The sequence below is a fragment of the Erpetoichthys calabaricus genome, chromosome 1, assembly GCF_900747795.2.
Source record: "Erpetoichthys calabaricus chromosome 1, fErpCal1.3, whole genome shotgun sequence".
NCBI classification, from domain to species: domain Eukaryota; kingdom Metazoa; phylum Chordata; class Cladistia; order Polypteriformes; family Polypteridae; genus Erpetoichthys; species Erpetoichthys calabaricus.
The window spans coordinates 346332502-346356043 of NC_041394.2; the positions used below are offsets into that span (position 1 = coordinate 346332502).

Sequence of the window (23542 nt, forward strand, 5' to 3'; positions counted from 1 at the left end):
GGTTGTTACTTGTTTGTTCTTAGGGTTACCCACAGTAGATAGAGCTTCTTGTTTCACCCTGTTAGACCTTCACTCCACTCGCAAGATTGTTTCACATCTGATAATTTGAAATAAAGAGCAATGAGTTACTGTCAGCTTGCTATGAACTGTCTAACTTTACATAAACCATAACATACAGCATGTTCTAAAATGATATTCAAGTGTCTTTATACATAAGTGATGAGCTTTTAATGAAGTTGATTCCTGTTCTTTTTACAGAGAAAAAGAAAAAGCTGCTGTCCGCTATAACATCTTGATGGATGTGAAACAGGAGACCTGTGATGTTGACACAAATATGGAGGTAGCGTTAAATATTAAGGAGGAGGACTGTGAATGGAAGTCCATCTACACTAAACAGGAAAGTCTGAGCATTAAGGAGGAAGACAGTGAACTGCAGTCAGTGGGCATTAAAGAAGAACCTGAAGAGAAGTCTGTCAGTATTGAGACGCATGACCATACAAATTTGAAGAGTGTAAAAGAAGATGACCTTCATCATGGGTTTCAAGATGGAGTCGTGACAGGGTTAGACTCTTCTCAAAGCAGACAATGTTCATCTCCAGATCCTTCTGTCAATGTGAAGTCTGAATCATTAGAGTCTGATACAAAGAGGGCTGCGGAAACAACATCTGTTAGAACTCTGGAAAATCAGCCACCACCTACAAGGAAGTCTGTAAAAAGTAAGTGTAAAATAAAAATGTGCAAGTTTTAGGATTGGGGTTTATGGGCCTGAAATGTTGGGTCTTGTGGTTTTTATGAGAAATACTGTGTTTTATTATGTGTTTAAATGTAGTTTCAGATTTCATCTGTGTTAATGTAAGGTTTAGCAATTTGCTATTCTTCCATTGTAGTGATTTTACGCTGAAGTCCTAAACAGGTCCTTGGTAAAGTGATATACAAATGTACAGCTGCAAGAAAAGTTGTGAACCCTTTGGAATTCCATGAATACGTATCTGCATGAATTACTCTGAACAATGCGGTCCAATATTTAGCTATACTGCAATTACAGGCAACCACAGTCGTCCTAAAGTAATAACAGACAGACAATTGGACAACTTCTTGTCAGTCCTGAACACATCATTAAATATTCACAGTCCATTCCGTGGCCCTCCTTTCTTTACGTACTGGTTGACCCTTCTTTAGCAGTAATGGCCTCCAACAAACCTTTTGTGTATCTGTAAATTAGCCTTCAATTTTAGCCCATTCCTACTTTACAAACCTTTTCAGTTCCTTCATTCCTGAGAGATCTTTTTTGATCAGTTCTCTTATCGGCCATTCCAGAACACCCATTTCCATATGTATAAGCCTTTCATTTTTTTAATGTCTTCCTGTGTTTGGGCTCATTGTCCTGTGTCATCCCTTTGCTTTTGTTAAGCGTCTGCTATCCTGATATTTTTCTGTCAGATTTCTTACATTATTTTGAATGATAATATTAGAACATTAGAACACTCTAGATGACAACAGGCCATTCAGCCCGACAATGCTCGCCAGTCCTATACATTTATTTCTTCCAGAAAACATCAAGTCAAGTTTTGAAAGTCCCTAAAGTCTTACTGTCTACCACACTACTTGGTAGTTTATTTCACTTGTCTATCGTTCTTTGTGTAAAGAAAAAGTTTCTAATGTTTGTGCGAAATTTACCCTTAATAAGTTTCCAACTGTGTCCCCGTGTTCTTGATGAACTCATTTTAAAATAACAGTCTCGATCCACTGGACTAAATCCCTTCATAATTTTAAACACTTCAATCATGTCACCTCTGAATCTTCTTTTGCTTAAACTGTAAAGGCTCAGCTCTTTGAATCTTTCCTCATAATTCATCCCCTGTAGCCCTGGAATCAGCCTAGTCGCTCTTCTCTGGACTTTTTCTAGTGCTGCTATGTCCTTTTTGTAGCCTGGAGATCAAAACTGCACACGGAACTCCAGATGAGGCCTCACCAGTGTGTTATAAAGCTTGAGTAGAACCTCCTGTGACTTGTACTCCACACATCAAGGCGCTATATAACCTAACATTCTGTTAGCCTTCTTAATGGCTTCTGAACACTGTTGGGAAGTCGATACCTTAGAGTCCACTATGACTCCTCTATCCTTCTCATAAGGTGAACTCTCGATTTTCTGACCACCCATTGTGTATTGTTTTATTAATTATTATATTATAATATTTTTATCATGCTCTCCAGGCCCAAACCATGATGCTCCCTTCACCTTGAGGTTTTAGTATCGATATTCAGTTCTCTCTTACTTCCAAACATGGTGTCACCTGTTTTGACAAAAGAGTTCAACTTTTTCCTCATTTGTCTACAGATCATTGTCTGTTCTGGAACATCAAGGAGATCTTTTACAAGTTTTGAGATGTACAGTGATGCTTTTGTTAGATAGCACCGATTTCCTTGGTGTTGTCATTCCATAAACACCATTCATGTTTTGTTTTTTTTTCTCTCATGGACACATGCACAAAGACTTAATCATATCCCCGAGATTTTTGCAGGCCATTTGCTCTTCCCCTCTGCTTTCACACTGTGATCTTTGCAGGATGCCCACTCCAGTTCTGAATTTCCTCTATTTTTGTAGACAGTTTGGTTTCCTATGGATTGATGGACACCCAGGCCTTACAAAATGTTTTGTTTTTTTATTTCCCAGCTTTACACAGCTCTTCAGTTCTTCTAGGGTCCCAGTGGCAAGTTTTAAAAAGTATCTTGATGAAATATTCAAGCATTCAATTGGAGCAACACCTTGAAGTGACACACTAACATCATTCTTGCTTTGTAAAGTGAGAGACTCTGTGTATGTGGTACTTCTGTGTGAGAGTGAATTAAATAACTTTGTTTTGGTTACTGTTAAGAAGCAGAGGTGGTGTTTATATTTTCTCTATTCTACACAAGAGCTATTTGAATATTTAGAAAAGGTACTTGTGTTCAAACCTTTTATGTCTGCAGGGCAGTTTGAAGAGAAAGCTTTTGCAGTAGTGGGCAAGTCAGTAATTAACTGGTGGCATAGCAGCAAACGGTCCAGAGTAACTGGGATTCCTTACTAGGAAGAAGTGAAACATTTTACATATGATATAGGATGGATTCAAAGAAATGAATGAGAACTGTGTGGGGGGGGGGGTAAATAAGGAGATAAAATAGAAACTGCAAAGCAAATAATACAGCTGAATAAGTCATACAAGTCTAAGTATCCCAATGCTAACAGTAGGGCATTTAGGGCAAGAGGGCAACCATTAAGAGAGGTATCTGGGAAGCTAAAAGGAAGTTACAGACTAATATTGCAGATAAAGCAAAAGATAGATCAAGAGGTTTTTTCAGTATTTTAGTAAAACAACAGCCAAGAAGGTGAAGCAGATCAGGAACAGTAAAGGGGGATTATAATACACATACAGTGAAATATGAAATGCTCTAAACTTGCTTTTTTTTTTTTCTTCTGAAGTTTTCAAATGTGAGGAAGTGGATAACCTCCCAGTGGTCACTGGGACTACTAAGGAGGTACTGAGAGATTTGGAAATTGTAGAGAGAGAAGTGCTGCTGAGATTAAATAGGCTGAAATCAGACAAATCACTAGGACCAGATAATATTTATCCTCAAGTGCTTAAGGGTGTTAGTGAATACATATATAAACCTTTGACACATATTTTCAGGAAGTCATCACACACTGTGTAAATTTATATTGACTGGAAAATGAAAAATATTATCCCATTATATAAAAAAGGTGACTGGTTTGATCCAATCAATTATAGGCCAGTCTGCGTAACATGCATCACAGATAAATCAATGGAAGGAACTGTTAAGGAAAAGATTGAGCAAGGCGAGAACAGTTTTCCTTAACAGAACTCCCGCGTTTGAGTCCATGCTGACATGTTTTACTAACGTGCTGAAATTCTGTGAGGATGTAACAACAGGATACGATCAAAGTGGAGCAGATTATATTATTCACTTTCTGAAATCATTTGATAAGGTGCCACATGAGAGGTTGGGCATCAAATTAAAAGAAGTGGGAGTTCAGGGTGATGTTTTTAGATGGATACAGAATTGGCTCAGACACAGGAAGGAGAGGGTGATGGTGCAAGGAGCCTCATCAGAATTAGCTGATGTTAAGAGTGGTGTCCCGCAGGGATCACTGCTGGGGCAGCTGCTATTTTTAATACATATAAATGATAGGAATATGAATAACAAGCTGGTTAAGTTTTCAGATGATACCAAGTAGTGCTGGGCGGTATACCGGTTCATACCGAAATCAGTTTTTTATTTTTGTTATGATATAGATTTTTCTTTTACCGCAACACCGGTTTAAATTGCCTAAACAACATTCGGAACGTGGCACAGTGGGAAACTGTTTAAGTGGGGACCTTTTTCACTGCTATACCGCTAATCACAGATGTGTTGCGCGGGCGCTCTTTTCACTGCTACACCGTTAAATAGGTAGTATAGGTATTGTGCTGTGAAAATGGACAGAGAACATTCCGATACTGAAGCTGTAGCTGACAATAAAGTTGAACATGATGATACAGAAGAGCTTTTGCCAAAGAAAAGGAGTCAAGTCTGTTACCTGGAGATACTTTGGTTTTAAAAGGTCGGATGTGGACCATTATTTTCAAATGTGTAAATACTGTTTCTATACTACTGGATAATACTGCAAGCCAAGTTATACTTGTTTTATTTGTTTTCAATACAGTGTAATGTACCTGGGTACTGTGTAATAGTGTGACGACATGTTGACTTTAATATCAACGTTTATGACGAGAATAAAGTCGACATGTTGACTTTATTCTCGACATTTCTGCTTTATTCTCACCGTTTATGTCAAGCTTAAAGTCGACATGTTGACTTTATTCTCGTAATTTGTCATTAAAGTAGAACATCGTAAACTAAACTTCATTGTAAAATGAAAATTTATTTTACTAGATTTTCTCAAACCCCATCATAAGTTATATAGCACATTAAATGCTTTGTATTAAGTGTTCCCCGAGCCATGTTAAATTGGTACGTGCTTCTTAAACTGACTTCCTCTTGTACTGAGGAGGCGCCGCAGCGATCGCCACACAGAATACATTCACTTCATGATATTCCTGCTCTCTGAACATTTAGAATGCTAAGATAAATACTTGATATCATTTTCATGATGAAATGCATTAAAGCATGTATTAATCATGTGGGAGCACTGCTGCCTTGCAGCAAAGGTGTCTTGGGTTTACCCTGCCTTGAATTTGCATGTTTTTCTGGTGGGTTTACTCGGTGTGCTTCAGTTTCCTTTCAAAGTCATGTAGGATACCCTGCTAGTGTATGTTTTGCTCGTATTCACCCTGCAATGTGCTGGTGACTCTTTCAGGATTTGCTCCTGCCTCACACACAATGCTTACTGGGATGGGCGCAACCCTGAATGGATGGCATAATTAAACATGTATAACCAAGATATTTTTAAAGTTCTGAACACTGCGTGGGCTAAGTTTATAACTAGTTTTAATTTCACAAAGACGTTTATCGTGTGGTTTTTGGTTATGTGGAGAAAGAAAAAGGAAGGATAGGAACTGGGGTTTTGGTACATCAGACAGACAGCACGCGTGCAATAAAGAAAGCCCGCTCAGAAGAACATCCATTGAATTCAGTGTTCGTGTCTCCGACCACCAGATCACAAACCCAACATTTAAACAATATTTAAGTTAAACCTTTGCGATACCCATTCATACATCCAGTTTTTTCGAGCCTCGTCACACCTACCATAAAGTTCTTTACACTGAACATACACCTGGGGACCTCTTACTGCAAGGGAGCAGCACTACCGCCTCACTACCGTGCATGTTTAATACCTGCTTTAACACTAGAATTACCAGAGTCTACGAAAAAACTCGTAGATCCGGCCCTCCTTAAAACCGTTCTCACCTCTCTTTTGTCTTCTAAATGTGCCAATTAAGAGGAGCAGCGAGCAGCCGGCTATTCCATCCCCCACCATCGCAGAACGTTCACTAAGTTTTCCCAGCTCATGGCTTGTTTGATTATCTGGGAGTGACTGAACTGCTGGAATTTTAGAATGAAAATAATAGATCGCTATTTGGAATAAATGCATTTCATGCGTGTTCCGTTTCTACAGTAATCTGTGTAAACACATTGTTAAAACAGAAACTTTTTCATATTTTAGTAATAAATGTTACAAAATGTAGGCATAAACTTTAGAATCTGTGAAGCTTGAAGTCCAAACATCAAATAAACATTTTCACAAAAAGTTCAAGGATGCTGCAACAGCTTCCGTGGCTTGACGCTACGGTTTGCTGACTTGGGGCACAACAGCCCTGTCGTGCTACAGAGACGTGAGTTCGATTCCCAGCTTTGAAGAAAGTGTTTTGTTTTTTTTTTCCCTCAAACGGACATTGAATTTATAAATTGGTATGCACTGTAAATCGTTATCTTTAAAATGTCAGTCGCGGTTATTTCTGTTGATTAATTCATGCTTTTTAACTTAGAGTCAGAACAGGAGCTTTTTCTGCTTATTCAGCTTCTGATCTGACTCAAACAGCGCCAGTATAACTTCACACCCGATCTGACGCTGTTCGTTTTCAAATAATATTGCATTACTTCGACGATGTTTTCTGATTGGTACTATTCGCGTCATAAAATGATTTCTTCAAAACGTCACATATATTTGTCTCTTTTCTTTATTTAAAATGTGCGTTGTAGCACGCAGCAACTGGCCACCTGCATGTTCTTGCGCACACTGAATAAGACCGTGCTATATGCAATCATCAGATTCAAATGTTAACAGTTATATAGCACAGAATGGAAATCAGCAGTTCTTAGCATTGCACCACACAAGCTGTCATATCAACCGCCTACTGTAACTTGCTTTCTTTTTTCTTCGGTTATAGTCTTGAATAAAAGTGCACCTGTTTTGTTATACTTTTACATCAACATATGTTCCTGTGTTTGAGCTACATGGGCATGCTCAAAAAATACACGTATAATGCCACGAAAAGTGCATGCAGACACTTCAGTACACTGCAGAGCTTTAGCGCGTCTTTATGTGAAAACAGCAGTATCACATGGGGAGTGTCTGAGGATTGCATATAGCGCTGAAGTTACTGCTCTTTACTAGGCTTTCCTCTGCATGTCCGGGAGTACAAAAGAAACAGCATACAGCAGCACGTGGGGACTGGCAATATTGGGGGAAAAAAACACGTGGTCGTATGTATCGTGATACACTGCAGAACTATAGAGCGTCTTTATGTGAAAACAGCATTGTCAGGTGGGGGGCGGTAGGGAAGTATCCTGAACGCGACTGAGACAATGAAAAGTGAATTTAAAAAAAAAATAAAGCTAACTTTTACAAATATCATAAATTACACTGGCTGTTACAGACTGAAATCAAATGTATCTTTTTATTCTAAAATAGTGAAAATAAGAACACTTCTCAAAATGGAGTTGTGCAGGATCGAACTCACAACCTTTGGATTCCCAGTCTGCAACTGATACTGTTGCGCCACGGAAGCAGTGACAGCTAACGCGTGTCAAAGTCGCACACTAAGGTGGCTTTTTTTGGCGGTGGCTTTTTTTTTTTGTACCTTTTGCGAAAGTGTTTCTTTGATATTTGGACTTCAGGCTTCATACATTATATAGTTTATGCCTACATTTTGTCATTTGCTACTAGAATATTGTAAACCGTTTCTGTTTTAACAATGTGTTTACACAGATTACTGTAGAAATGCAACACATATGAAATACTTGTGTTGCAAATAACAATCTATTATTTCTACTCTAAAACTCCACTTCACTCCCAGATAATCAATCAAGGTATGAGCTGGGAAAAGCTTGTTTACGTTCTAAGTCGTTGCGGGGATGGAATAGCCGGCTGCTGGCAGCTTGTCTTTATCAGTACATTTAGATGACAAAAGACGCTGGTGGAGAGGTGAGAAGGGTTTTAAGAAGCGATTTAAGGTGGGCCGGATCTACGAGTTTTTTCGTAGGCTCTGGTAATTCTAGTGTTAATGCATTTCATCATGAAAATGCTATCGAGTATTTATCTTAGCATTCTAAATTTTCAGAGAGCAGGAATATCATGAAGTGAATGGATTCTGTGCAGTGATCGCTGCCGGCGCCTCCTCTTAGTGCGGAGGACGTCAGTTAAAGAAGCGTAGTGATGAACTACTGGGTCGGGGAACACCACTCAAAAGCATTTAATGTGCTGCATTAACTTATGACGGGTTTGAGAAAATGTAGTAAATTAAACATTGATTTTAGGATGAAGTTTAGTTTACGACATTCTACTTTAATTATAAAATAAACTATGAGAATAAAGTGGAAATGTCGACTTTAATCTCAAAATAAGGGTCAAAATTAAAGTGGAAATGTTGAGAATAAAGTCAACATGTCGACTTTATTCTCAAAATAGGTTTTTTTTTTTTTTTTTCTTCCCTTTGTCCGTATTTTTTCTTCCTCACCGCGGCCCTAATACGATTCCGTAGGGCTATACCACAAATAGCATCATAAATGCAAGTTGCAGTTTTATTATTTATGTGTATACAGTGGGGCAAAAAAGTATTTAGTCAGCCACCAATTGTGCAAGTTCTCCCACTTAAAAAGATGAGAGAGACCTGTAATTTTCATCATAGGTATACCTCAACTATGAGAGACAAAATGAGAAACAAAAATCCAGAAAATCACATTGTCTGATTTTTGAAGAATTTATTTGCAAATTATGGTGGAAAATAAGTATTTGGTCAAAAACAAAAGTTCATCTCAATACTTTGTTATATACTCTTTGTTGGCAATGACAGAGGTCAAACATTTTCTGTAAGTCTTCACAAGGTTTTCACACACTGTTGCTTGTATTTTGGCCCATTCCTCCATGCAGATCTCCTCTAGAGCAGTGATGTTTTGGGGCTGTCGCTGGGCAACACGGACTTTCAACTCCCTCCAAAGATTTTCTATGGGGTTGAGATCTGGAGACTGGCTAGGCCACTTCAGGACCTTGAAATGCTTCTTACGAAGCCACTCCTTCGTTACCCGGGCGGTGTGTTTGGGATCATTGTCATGCTGAAAGACCCAGCCACGTTTCATCTTCAATGCCCTTGCTGATGGAAGGAGGTTTTCACTCAAAATCTGACGATACATGGCCCCATTCATTCTTTCCTTTACACGGATCAGTCGTCCTGGTCCCTTTGCAGAAAAACAGCCCCAAAGTATGATGTTTCCACCCCCATGCTTTACAGTAGGTATGGTGTTCTTTGGATGCAACTCAGCATTCTTTCTCCAAACACGATGAGTAGAGTTTTTACCAAAAAGTTCTATTTTGGTTTCATCTGACCATATGACATTCTCCCAGTCCTCTTCTGGATCATCCAAATGCTCTCTAGCAAACTTCAGATGGGCCTGCACATGTACTGGTTTAAACAGGATTTGAGTCCCTGGCGGCGTAGTGTGTTACTGATGGCAGCCTTTGTTACTTTGGTCCCAGCTCTCTGCAGGTCATTCACTAGGTCCCCCCGTGTGGTTCTTGGATTTTTGCTCACCATTCTTGTGATCATTTTCACCCCACGGGGTGAGATCTTGCATGGAGCCCCAGATCGAGGGAGATTATCAGTGGTCTTGTATGTCTTCCATTTTCTAATAATTGCTCCCACAGTTGATTTCTTCACACCAAGCTGCTTACCTATTGCAGATTCAGTCTTCCCTGCCTGGTGCAGGTCTACAATTTTGTTTCTGGTGTCCTTTGACAGCTCTTTGGTCTTGGCCATAGTGGAGTTTGGAGTGTGACTGTTTGAGGTTGTGGACAGGTGTCTTTTATATTGATATCGAGTTCAAACAGGTGCCATTAATACAGGTAACGTGGAGGACAGAGGAGCCTCTTACAGAAGAAGTTACAGGTCTGTGAGAGCCAGAAATCTTGCTTGTTTGTAGGTGACCAAATACTTATTTTCCACCACAATTAGCAAATAAATTATTTAAAAATCTGACAATGTGATTTTCTGGATTTTTTTTCTCATTTTGCCTCTCATAGTTGAGGTATACCTATGATGAAAGTTACAGGTGTCTCTCATCTTTTTAAGTGGGAGAACTTGCACAATTGGTGGCTGACTAAATACTTTTTTGCCCCACTGTAGCTTAGCTTGAAGTGAGGTCCATATTAATGCAGTTTGCCTAAATAATGGTTCAGTTGGTAAAGATGTCATCACCAAGTTGCACTTGTTTTATTTTATTTTAATTTGGTGAATACTGTGTAATGCACCTGGGCTTGAAGTCTTGAAGTAATAGTGCAACTATCAGTAATAATACTATTGTTTATTTTACTGTTATTATTCATTAGTTTAAATATTATGCAGTTTAATGATGGTAAAGCTGTTTAAAAGTCACTTTAACATGTCAGTTTACACAGATGGTTAACATTAACAGAAAGTGTAGTTGGTTTACAAAAAAAATTTACTATTTATTCATTTTCTAAGACATGTTCAGTGCAGTAGAACTTTTGACAAGCACCTCTGGATATTTTACTAAGTCTTATTGCCTCTTTAGATGGTTGAAAATATGTTGTCAAAATTATAGTTTAAGTTGTTTGCAAAATTTGTTCAATAAATGGTTCTATATTTTGACTGCAACTGTCGTTTAATGTGATTCCTTCTCTTCATTAGTGCCACCCCCTTGAAAACTCACTTTATGGGGCCATGCAAACCTGTATTAATACTTGTGTGCACATTTACAATGTTTTTTTTGTACGATGTGCAATGCTTATGACAGTGGAATAGGTTGTTAGCCAGTCTACTACAGTAATTGCAGTGGAAAATGTGATTAACATACACTCATGCATGGGGAAAAAAATACCGTCGAATACCGTGAAACCGGGATAATTTAGAAAAATAACGTGATATAGAATTTTGCTCATACCGCCCACCCCTAATACCAAGATAGGTGGATTGGCAGATAATCTAGAATCTGTTGAATCATTACAGAGGGACTTAGACAGCATACATACTTGGGCAAATTTGTGGAAGATTAAACTTAATGTAATACTTTACATTTATTTACATGTTGGAGGTAAAACTGCACTGTTCGAATACATGTTTGGTCTGAAAATGAAAAGTACACTTGATGAGAAGCCATTAAGAAGGCAAACAGAATGTCAGGTTATATAGCGCCCTGATGTGTAGAGTACAAGTTACAGGAGTTTATGCTGGAGCTTTATAAAGCACTGGTAAGGTCTCACTTGAACTACTGTGTGCAGCTTTTGTCTCCAAGCTATGAAAAACACAAAGCAGTGCTAGGAAAAAGTCTAGTAAAGAGCGACTAGGCTAATTCTAGGGAGAGGTATGAATTATCAGAAAAGAGTTCAACTTTTTCATTTTAAGCTAATGGAGATTAAGAGGAGGCATGACTGAAATATTTAAAATCGTCAAGGGAATTGTAGCAGCAGAGCTCTACTTGGCTGTTACCTTAAAAAGAGTTCAACAAGAACACGAGGACACAGCTGGAAACTTGTTAAAGGGAAATTCTGCATAAACATTAGAGAAGTTTACTTCACACAGAGAACCACAGACACATGGAATAAATTACCAGGTAGTGTGGTGGAATGTAGCACTTTAGGGACCTTCAAAACTTAAACTGATGTAGCTTTGGAGAAATTAGGTGGATCAGATTGGCAAGATTTGGCTGAATGTCCTTTTCTCATCAATTTTTTTTTTTTTTTTTTTTTTTTTTGCAATATTTCCAGTTTCTATTTAATGAAAAGAAAATCATTGCATAAACCTCTCACTTTTTTACCTTTTACTTTCTGTGTATGAAGAGGGGGTCTCTAGCTACTCTTAAAGCCTGAAAACAATAATGAGTGATTGAGATCATTTATGTTGGGTAGAATGCCCAGTTGGGGCTGGGTGGTCTTGTGGACTTGGAACTCCTGCTGATTTAGTTTTTTTTTTTTTTTTTTTTTTTTTTTTTTTATATCCTCCCTGGCCAGCAGACCTTACTTTTAAATAATTTAATTTTTCTTCTGGCGGCTCTTTCTTGAAGGTCATATTTGTGGTGGTGTCGTCGCTGCATAGTAGAATGGTGCATCACCACTCCAGCACTCCAGAGTCTGACTACAAAAGACCTCCTGGAAGTTTTAGCAAAGAGGGGCTTTGAATTGCATTTCTAACAATCCTATGAGGAGTTCTCTCAGAAAATTTTCTTGGTTTTCCAGTCTTTAACTTGGTGTCCACTGTTGCTGCTAACTGCCATTTCTTAGTTCTATTGCAAACTGAGGGAATGGCTACTTGAAAACTCTTTGCTATCTTCTTGTAGCCTTTTCCTGTGTCATTTATTTTGATTTCTCAGAGTGCTTGGAAGCTGCTTAGAGGAGTCCATGACTGCTACATTTTGGAACAAGGTTTGAGGAGTCTGAGAATACATTCAGCTTTGCAATTTGCAACACCTGGCCATTCCAAATGATGATTGTGAGCAAGCCAAAGCCCTAAAGAAGTAATTAATGTCTGAGATCTTAGGAAAGGTTATCTGAGACCTCTAATCACTTGGGGTTCCCAAACATTGGCGGGTTACTCCTTCCTTTTTTCACTCTACAAAACAAAGATAATACACAAATCTGCTGAAAGGAGTGTTTCATCTTTAAATCTATTGTTTTTGTAGATCAATTTATCTTCTATTGACTAAACTATTCACAGTAAGTTATTTTGATCGGGGGATCCCTAAACTTTTACATGCCCCTTTAAATGAGATGTCATGAAAGTGTACACCTCAAGTAATGCTACGTCTGGAAAGAATTGTCTACTTAGCAGAGTATATCATGCATCCAAATTATGAATTAAATGATTGAATCCTTATTTTTCTACTTTAGAAAATGGCTGGCTATCTAAAATGATAAATTGCAATTATTTTATGAGAAATACTCATTTTATTTTTGTCAGTGTTGCGCGTGCCATCCGCTTAACATATTCCATGTCATAAATTCTGTAGACCAGTCAACCAAATGCAAGCCGATTTCACAATAAACAGCAAAAACTGAACAATTTTAATTCAAGACTGATTAATTTGTGTAACACTACTGTTTAGGTTAGTTGTATTTCTTCTATATAGTGCTCTTCACTGAGTGCAGGCTTGGACTGTTGTTTGTAGCCATAACAGAGATAATAATTCCATACATGAGCACACACATTGGATCAAATAGACAACAAAACCTGGAAAATTTTAGTTTACTCAACATAAATAAGCTCTGAAAGTAGATACCCATAATCATTATTAAATGTCACCAGCATGTCACAAAGGTGACCAGTCCTTGTGTCACCTGCCACTCCCCTTTAGAGCTAAAACACCAACAGCTGCGCTCTTCCTCGGTTTTCTCATCTAATTTTTCTCCAAGGTCACAGCAGCATCTGTAGGCCCTCGCACTGAGGCATCCCTCATCCATTGCTCTCTTTTGCTTTGGTGATTTAAAGAAGCCATCTTGAGGTTTGTTTTTGTGTCAAGTGGTTTTAGTTTAATTGAGGACGAATGTCCGGACACATTCTGATTATTGAAAGTGCATTTTTTCATGCTTGGCATGGCATTTTGTTTTTATACAGGAACCTCCATTATGGCTAAGACAAAAACATTTTTCTTTCATTTACCCCTTTTCCCCACAATTTAAAATTACAAATTAAATAATTTGGATGTGATTAAATTACACATTACTGATTTTCATTTAAGGGGATTTGCAAACATTTCAGTTACACCTTGCAGAAATGACGGCACTTTTTTTCTGTATTGCTTCCCCTCATTTCAGGGCACCATAACATTTGGGACAATTGGTGTCAGAGGTGTTTGTGATTCCTCAGGTGTGTTTCATTGCCGTAGTCAAGTAGCAATAAGACACCTCAGCTGGCTTACTACCTTTGGACTCTGTAGTTGCCATTATTCAACATGCGGGCGAGAGTTGTGCAAATGAATGTCAAATTAATGTTGAGAGACTGAAAAACAGTAATAAGACCATTCAAGACATAAGTAAAACCTTTGGATGATCCAAATCAACTGTGTGGAATATCATTAAGAAAAAAGAACGCACTGGTGAGTTTAGTAATTCTAAAGGGACTGGTAGGCCAAAGAAGACCACCACTGCTAATGCCTGCAGAAGTTGCTGCAGATTGCAGGTTGCATTTTGATCACAGCTTACATACCCCAATGGTAACGATATTGTATGTATCTCTACCATATTATATAGAGTACCCCATACAGATGGCATGACGTACTTCAAGGTGACTGAGAGATTCCTCACTGGTTAGGCAGTTCACACTGAAAAGCCGCCATCACCGAATAACCCACAGCTGTTAAGACCAGTAAGAGAACTGGGATTGTGTGACTTCTGCGTGATGGTCTCTGTAATGAAGTCTCCAGTTCAGCACACAATTCAAAGAGGATGACAGTAGGGAGTCTAAATCAGCTTGGAATTCAGTCATCATCATGAGCCAAAATGTCATTGTGATATATCACAAATCACTCCTTGTGTAACCTGTCAAACATCAGAATGTGAAATGTGCAAAGAAATGAGATTTTTGTATTCAGTTCTTCGTTTTGCCACCTGGAGTTGCTAAAATGCCAATACCAAACATGTCTGCACAGGACTTATGAATGCTCAAATCTTGCAATAACTTTAAGCCAATTTTCACGGCAAGTTCTGGTTTTATAAATCCTGACTTGCGCATAAGAAATGGCTTACACGCATGGCTTCCGAGGATAAGTAAATTTTATACATGTGCACCTGGTGAGTAGTTGTAATAGAGAATGTAACATTAAAAAATTAGGTGTCTTTCCATGTACAACTAAAGTTTTATAATTGCTTATGCTGATCAAAGGTTTTTCCTAATTTCAGCCATCATGTATTTATATGTGAGTTAATGTTGAAGTAAGGCAGTGGATTGAAAATAAGCGCTTTTTTCTTTTTCCTTTTAAACTTTATACAGGAAACAAAGATCACTGCAATGTGGAATGTGGCAGAGAATTCTCTGGCAGGAGTGCTCTTCAGAAGCACACTAGAGTTCACATTGGAGAGAAGCCGTATTGCTGTAATGAATGTGGTAAAAAGTTTTCACAAATGGGCCATCTTCAGAACCACACAAGAATTCACACAGGAGAGAAGCCATATTGCTGCAATGAATGTGGTAAACAGTTTACACAAAAGAGCAACCTTCAGAACCACACAGAAATTCACACAGGAGAGAAGCCATATTGCTGCAATAAATGTGGTAAACAGTTTACACAAATGAGCAACCTTAAGGAACACACTAGAATTCACACAGGAGAGAAGCCATATTGCTGCAATAAATGTGGTAAACAGTTTACACAAATGAGCAACCTTCAGAAGCACACTAGAATTCACACTGGAGAGAAGCCATATTGCTGTAATGAATGTGGTAAACAGTTTTCACAAATGGACGATCTTCAGAACCACACAAGAATTCACACTGGAGAGAAGCCATATTGCTGTAATGAATGTGGTAAACAATTTTCACAAATGAGCAATCTTCAGAAACACACTAGAATTCACACAGGAGAGAAGCCATATTGCTGTAATGAATGTGGTAAACAGTTTTCAGAGATGGGCAACCTTCAGAGCCACACTAGAATTCACACAGGAGAGAAGCCATATTGCTGTAATGAATGTGGTAAACAGTTTTCACATATAGGCACTCTTCAGAGCCACACTAGAATTCACACAGGAGAAAAGCCTCATTGCTGTAATGAATGTGGTAAACAGTTTTCACATATAGGCAGTCTTCACAGCCACACTAGAATTCACACAGGAGAAAAGCCATATTGCTGTAATGAATGTGGTAAACAGTTTTCACATACAGGCAGTCTTCAGAGACACACTAGAATTCACACTGGAGAGAGGCCGTATTGCTGTAATGAATGTGGTAAACAGTTTTCACAAATGAGCAATCTGAAGTACCACACTAGAGTTCACACTGGAGAGAAGCCATATTGCTGCAATGAATGTGGTAAACTGTTTTCACATATAGGCCACCTTAATAGACACACTAGAGTTCACAGCAGAATAAAAACAGTAGTAGTTCAATAATCAGTGCAGAAAAACTAGAACCCTTCAGGAATCAAGAGTGAGGTTCAGTCCTCTCCTGAAAGTAAGCAAACTAAACTATTGTTGAGAAATTAATCTCAGAGAGAAGCCATAGAATTGTTTGCCAAATTCCAAACGGCAATGTCAGAGGAGTTCTCTTCAGAGAAGCACCGGAATTCACACCAGAGGGAAGCTCAACTGAAATGTCCTGACTAAAGAGTGAGGTTCTCTCCTTTCTGGATAGTAAGCACATTTAACTGACTGGAATCCATCCTAATTGGTGTTGTGTCAAAAACAAATCAACACAGAGGAGAATAAGAAGTTTATATCCGTTTTCCCTTTCCAGAAACAAAATAAAGAACAGAGCATCATGCAAACCGCTTCTCACCAAAGGCTTTACAGCCTCCACCATGCGTCTAGCTCTGTTTTCATAACAAACATATTACATATAGAACTATTACAATATATTATACATATTTCATCAGAAAAAAAAAAACTCTACAATATACACAGCCTCACACAATAAATAATAGTTCAGCTTTATATATATATATATATATATATATATATATATATATATATATAAAGGAGAGTTGGGATCTGTGTGACTGTGTTTGTGGAGGGACGGAGAGTTAAGGCAGGTGGGGGAGTCACGTGATCATCTCCCCTCCCATTCACCTGATTTCATTCACTTCATTTCGCTCCGAGCTGAGCTCCGCAGCTGATGCGGTTACTTTCTACTTCGTTTTTGTACTTTAGTGTTTAATAATAAATAATAATAATTTATTACATTTATATAGCGCTTTTCTCAGTTCTCAAAGCGCTAAAATAGTGAGTGATACTTAGCTGATAGCAGTGTAGAAGCAGCACAGCACAACGGAGTCAGTAGGACAGGCAGGTGTGGTAGCGTAGGTGAGCGGCGATAGCAAGCAGCACTAAGCACAGCAGGAGGAGGAAGCAGGATTTGGATGTTCCAATACACAGCCATAAACAGTAACGCTTGGTAATTTCAGGCGTGATCGCCCCGGAGCCATAAGCCATAAACCAGGTTAGTATGAACATCAGATCAGTTCCCGGTCATAGGGTACTGTAAGATGAAACGGGAGCAGATAAGCATAGCGAATATTATCACGGAGACAGATCATCCCGAGGTGCTAGATCACCAGGTACAAAGAAAAATCATCCCGTGATCCACAGACTCGGCTGTTCCCAGTAAAGTGGAGTCCATAAAATCTGTAAATATTCAGCCAAATCCATGCAATTCGAGTCAGCTGTATCCACGAACTATACGTACAATAAACGAAATAAAACAAGCGTAAGAAAGTGCAGAATTGAGGCGAATTTTGCGAAAAGTGTTGTTAACAGGGAGGAGCGGCAACAACAAGCATGCGCCAGCGTCCCCTCACCTGCTATAATAAACCATTTATAATAAAGAAGTTTAGTAGACTTTTACTTTATCTCATTTAGTGTTCTTCCCAGCGGTGTTGCTGTTTTTTAGTGTTAGTGTCTACTTAGTGTTTGTGTTTAGTGTTATGGAAGGAGTGATCTTACCACTGTCAGATTTTGCAGTGAATGATTTGGTAAATAATGATTATTTATCAACAGATCACATGAGCAAATTCAACGAAATTTTAGCTGCGCATACAATTTTCCAACCTCGAGGTTTTCCTAATGTGGACTCCTGACATACCTATAATGCCCATTCCACAAAATGCAAAACATATTCAAATATTACCTTCTGCAGCTACTGAACGAGTGACTCACTGGATGTGTACCTATTATGATGGTGCAGTAATTCATGTCTATGACAGTTTAAACGCTGATAAAAAATTCAACCTCACCGAAGAGCAGCTTCGTTTCCTTCATGCTTTGTTTCCTTACCAACCTCCCATAGTTTATGAAGACGCACAGCAACAATTAAATCATACAGATTCTGGTGTATTCTCAATTGCATTTGCTGTGTGTATTTCTTTAGGTATTGACCCAAGTGATCAAGTTTTTACTATTTCTTCAATGCGAAATCACTTACAAATAATTTTTGTTACTCGACAATTGCTTCCATTCCCTGTCGAAAGTAGCCGACGGGCGACACCAGTTACAAGTATTCAGTGCGTTCAAAGACCTGTACGAAGTACGGCCACTAACACAGTCACTCATAAAAGGGGAGATGACTCGGTGCAGGAAATGGGTATTGAAACTACCTTGGAAGACGTGCAATCAACGAGGCGATTAAACGGATCTCAAGAGACGTCTTCTAGGTTGGAAAAATGGCGCTTGGCTGCCAAAATCATATATATACATCTGTATAAATAAAAATGTAAATGTTCGTTTGTTCTAAACCTTAAATCTCCGAAAGTTCTTCACCGATTGCTTTGAAATTTTGACACAACGTTGTATTCGAATACGCTCGTGTTTTTATATAGATATTATATAGATGTCACACATGTGACAGGTAAAAACATGCTTTTTTTTAAAACACAGCGTCATCTGTTGAACGTAAAAGCAACACACGCTATACTAAATATTTTACGATTCTGTTTCAATGTTTCGATCAAATACATTTGTAAGTACAGTGATCCCTCGCTATATCGCGCTTCGCCTTTCGCGGCTTCACTCCATCGCGGATTTTATATGTAAGCATGTTTAAATATATATCGCGGATTTTTTGCTGGTTCGCGGATTTCTGCGGACAATGGGTCTTTTAATTTCTGGCACATGCTTCCTCAGTTGGTTTGCCCAGTTGATTTCATACAAGGGACGCTATTGGCAGATGGCTGAGAAGCTAGATTGCTTACTCTTCTCTCTCTCTTGCGCTGACTTTCTCTGATCCTGACGTATGGGGATTGAGCAGGGGGGCTGTTCGCACACCTAGACAATACGGACGCTCGTCTAAAAATGCTGAAAGATTATCTTCACGTTGCTACCTTCTGTGCAAGCTGCTTCCTTAAGGGACATGCTGCACGGTGCTTCGCATACTTAAAAGCTCGAAGGGCACATATTGATTTTTGACTGAAAAACAAACTCTGTCTCTCTCTCTCTCTCTCTCTCCCTCCCTCCCTGCTCCTGACGGAGGGAGTGTGAGCTGCCGCCTTCAACAGCTTTGTGCCGCGGTGCTTCGCATACTTAAAAGCCAAACAGCCTTATTGATATGTTTGCTAGAGATTGTTTTCTCTATCTATGTGACATTCTGTGCTCCTGACACGCACTCCTTTGAAGAGGAAGATATGTTTGCATTCTTTTAATTGTGAGACAGAACTGTCATCTCTGTCTTGTCATGGAGCACAGTTTAAACTTTTGAAAAAGAGACAAATGTTTGTTTGCAGTGTTTGAATAACGTTCCTGCCTCTCTACAACCTCCTGTGCTTCTGCGCAAATCTGTGACCCAAGCATGACAATATAAAAATAACCATATAAACATATGGTTTCTACTTCGCGGATTTTCTTATTTCGCGGGTGGCTCTGGAACGCATCCCCTGCGATGGAGGAGGGATTACTGTACGTGAATAAAGGCAGCGACATGGCAGTTTTTGGCGTGCAACCAGAAAGAAGTGATAGGAATGTGGTCATACATATCGATGAAATCGCACAGTATTAGGCTGGAAGATACATAAGCAGCAATGAAGCTGTATGGCGAATTCTTTCATTTCCCATACATGAACGAAGTCCAGAGGTTGTTCACTTAGCAGTACATCTAGAAAATGGACAACGCATTTATTTCACAGCTGCAAATGTGCAACAAATAGCCCTGAATCCACCGGCTACAACGTTAAGTGCTTTCTTTACGTTATGTCAAAATGACGTGTTTGTGAAAACACTGCTGTATTCGGAAGTGCCTACGTGTCACACATGGAATGCGAGTAGAAAATCATTTGAACAACGCAAACGAGGAGAGCGAGTCAACGGACAACCTAGCATATTCAAAGAAACTACAATGGGCAGACTGTACACCGTGCATCCCAATCAAGATGAATGCTTCTTTGTTCACATGCTGTTGGTAAATGTGTCCGGTCCAACGTCTTTCCAGCAGTTGAGAATTGTCAACGGTATTACACATGTCACTTTCCGAAGTACATGTCAAGCTCTGAATTTATTGGAGAATGACAGACTCTGGGATATATACATTAATGACGCATGCAACACGTCACATCCAAATCAAATTTGTGCATTGTTTGCAATCATATCGACTTCCTGCTCTCCTTCATCTCCAACACAGTTATAGGAGAAATATAAATCGCACATGGCTGAAGATATTTTCCATTGAATACGCAAGTAAAATTCAAATATAAACATGGATTTCACAGCAGACTTCTACAACTGAGCGTTGATAATGATTGAAGATTTGTGCTTAGAAATCGCGAACAATGTTCTGAATCAATTGGGAATGCCATCACTGAATCGATCTGCTGCTGCTTCGTTCGATGTAGAATTGCGTCGTGAACAAAATTACAACACGGGTGATCTTTTGTGGTATGTGCAATCAAATATTCCTAAGCTAACACTTCAGCAAAAAGGCATTTACGATCAAATAATGCAAACTGTCAATAACGGGGTTAGAGAAATCTGGAAATTGGGAATGGAAAGGTGCTGGTTGATCTGACCTCAGGACGAATTTCATTGCCTCATAACTTCTGCAATTTAGTGACGTCAAAAGAAGAATTGGTTGAAGAAGTATTTCCCAATATTGAAACCAATTATAAGAATCACGATTGGCTGAGTGAACGAGCTATTCTTGCGGACACAAACAAAGACGTCTACGAACTTAACAATATTATTCAGTCTAACATTTGGGATTAATAAAGTATCTATCTATCTATCTATCTATCTATTCTGCAATTTTACTTTTAGGCCAGTACTAAAAATGGCAGAGAGTTGGCCGAGTCTTGGCTATCAAATGAAAACGCCATCAACAGACACTTGGACATAAATCCAGCATATGCTAACTTAAGAAGAACATGTACATAATAAATAAACTATACAAACCCCCCCCCCCCCCCCCCGATCATACTGACTTAGTCACCTCCCCCACCTCCTCCACCCCCCCCCCCCCACACACACACACACTAAATGTGTTGCTATATTTTGCCTTTGATTCTAGTAAGTCTAAGCATTATCCTCTGATGAAGACCCCTGGTAGGGGTTGAAAGCTCAGGAATAAAAACTACTTTATGATACGTGATTCATTTTTTTCTCCCTTTGTGGATCTCCAGCTGCAAATATACAAACCGTATCACAGACCTTCTCTTCCATATATCTTTATATACATACACACATATACTGTATATCTATATATATATATGTACACACACACATACGTATACAGTATACATACACATATACATATACATCTATACTAATAAAAGGCAAAGCCCTCACTGACTCACTCATCACTAACTCTCCAACTTCCCGTGTAGGTAGAAGGCTGAAATTTGGCAGGCTCATTCCTTACAGCATACTTGCAAGTGTTAAGCAGGTTGCATTTCGATATTCTACACATAACGGTCATAACGTTTGACAACGTCCGCCATGTTAAACTTTCTTATTTATGGCCCCATCTTCACGAAATTTGGTAGGCGGCTCCTCTGCGCTAACTGAATCCTACTTACGTACATATATACGTCCATAGCCTGCAGCTCGGTCCACACTCTGAATCCTCCAGGCACTCCTGAGCATAATCTAATTTTGAAGGTTGGGGCACCAATAATGTCACTGAGAAACTTACAGCCACTGAAACTTTGTAATGGCACGAGACTTCAGGTCACATGCCTGCAAAAGAACCTAATTTATTCCTTTCATCCCCGTTATACCCTCTGATCTCCCATTTCAATTCAAACACCTCCAATTTCCAGTAAGGCTCTGCTTCACAATGACAATTAATAAGTCTCAGGGACAGACCCTACAAAAGGTTGGCATTGATTTGAGGCAAGATTGCTTTTCACATGGCCAACTATATGTTGCATGCTCAAGTGTAAGCTCAGCGCACAGCTTGGTCATATTACAACCGGAGGGGCGAACTGACAACGTGGTATACAAAGAGATCCTTAACAAATAATTATTGGTGCATTTTCCCTCAGTTTAATATTTAAAATTTTAAAACAGTACTTCGCCGCTGCAAAGCGCGGGTATTTTGCTAGTAATATATATTTTATTTTAATTAACATAAAATTAAATAACATACCTTTCCCAAAAAAATAAATAAATGACAGAGTGGAACAGGATGTCATACAAATAGCTTCTCGCCAATGTTTATTAGTGATTTATTATTTAATAATTATAAACACAAACTATTAATACAAAATATAATCAAATGTAAAATAAAAAATTAAAATCTAAAATGTACACATTGCCATGTTGTATGTCATGCTGAATTATGTTAGAATGCTGTGGTAATACACTAAAAGAAGAAATGCTATTTTTTCCCTTTTTTTTTTTTTTTTTTTGTTTTTTTTTTTGTTACTAAAACATACAAAACTGTATATAACAAGTCATTGCGAGGGGGGGCGGGGTTCACATAAGGTATTTAACACTTGAGTATTACCAAATAATATACATGTCAAATAAATAGAATAAGCGTAGAAATTGGGGCTTAGGGAGAGCTAAAAATACGACTTACCCCTACAGCATGTACAAAGCGTCTGGGGGTTCATGCAGTTTGTGGGGTGTAACATTAATTAGCATCCGTACTACAAAATACAACTGGTATGATACTAAGTACACAGAAAGAATTGCTTTTGGGGAAATTCATAACTAAAAGCTACAAAAATAAATAAACACATACATACATACATACATAAATAAAATCTCTTACTTTGAGACATTGACTTACTTGTACTTCACCGTTTGTTCATTTTTTTTCTGTTACACAAAAATGTTCAATAAACTAACTGAAATAATTTAACATTAAAGCAACTGATTATTAAAACTGTTTTGTATTAGAAAGTAATCGCTGAGTTATTTCTGCTTTATACAAAACAATATTAATTTCCTTGAAGAAAATATGATAAATTGCCATTAATACAAAGTGACCTTTGATTACAAACTTGAACTGTGCGATTAATTGCAATTGAATTATTTAATCAAACAGCTGCCCTCATGCAAATGTATAATTTGCAACCATTACAAATGATGTAAATCATAAAAAATGTGCACAATATACAGAGCTGTTTCTTGCTCTATGCAGACTCCGCAGAAGCAGAGGGCCATCAAAGCCACTAAGGGCCTGCCAAGCTGCAAGTTCATCCTCGGTATATTTGGGGAGTGTGAACATTACCTGTCTGTTTGTAGCCAGCTAAGCCCCATCATTGATTATCACCAGGCTTTCTTGTCGTTCAATAAATGACATCTACCGACAGGTATGATGGGAAGACTCACTGACAGCCGCACATCACGTCAGGAGAAAAATAACAGGAGAGAAAGTTGCATTGATACCTAAGATGGAATGAAAAATGTAAATCGATGAAACTTAATGAAGAAAAATGTGAACAGAGTAAAGGT

The 23542-nt window shown here is 38.5% G+C and overlaps 2 protein-coding genes across 3 annotated transcripts in view; both read left to right on the plus strand.

Annotated features, from left to right (window-relative positions):
• LOC114668771 (gastrula zinc finger protein XlCGF26.1-like) overlaps positions 1–16277 on the plus strand; it is a 31108-nt gene extending 14831 nt beyond the window's left edge. For both annotated transcript variants that reach the window (XM_028824706.2, XM_051926126.1), the window contains exons 2-3: positions 259–716; positions 14937–16277. In XM_028824706.2, coding sequence (XP_028680539.2) covers positions 296–716; positions 14937–16054 — 1539 coding nt within the window. In that variant the 5' untranslated portion in view covers positions 259–295 and the 3' untranslated portion in view covers positions 16055–16277. The remainder of the gene's footprint in view (positions 1–258; positions 717–14936) is intronic.
• Positions 1–16600, plus strand: part of LOC114669265 (zinc finger protein 721-like) — a 235882-nt gene extending 219282 nt beyond the window's left edge. The window contains 1 exon segment of the mRNA XM_051932216.1: positions 16276–16600. The gene's annotated coding sequence lies outside the window, so the exon portion shown is untranslated.
• The last annotated feature ends 6942 nt before the right edge of the window (positions 16601–23542 follow it).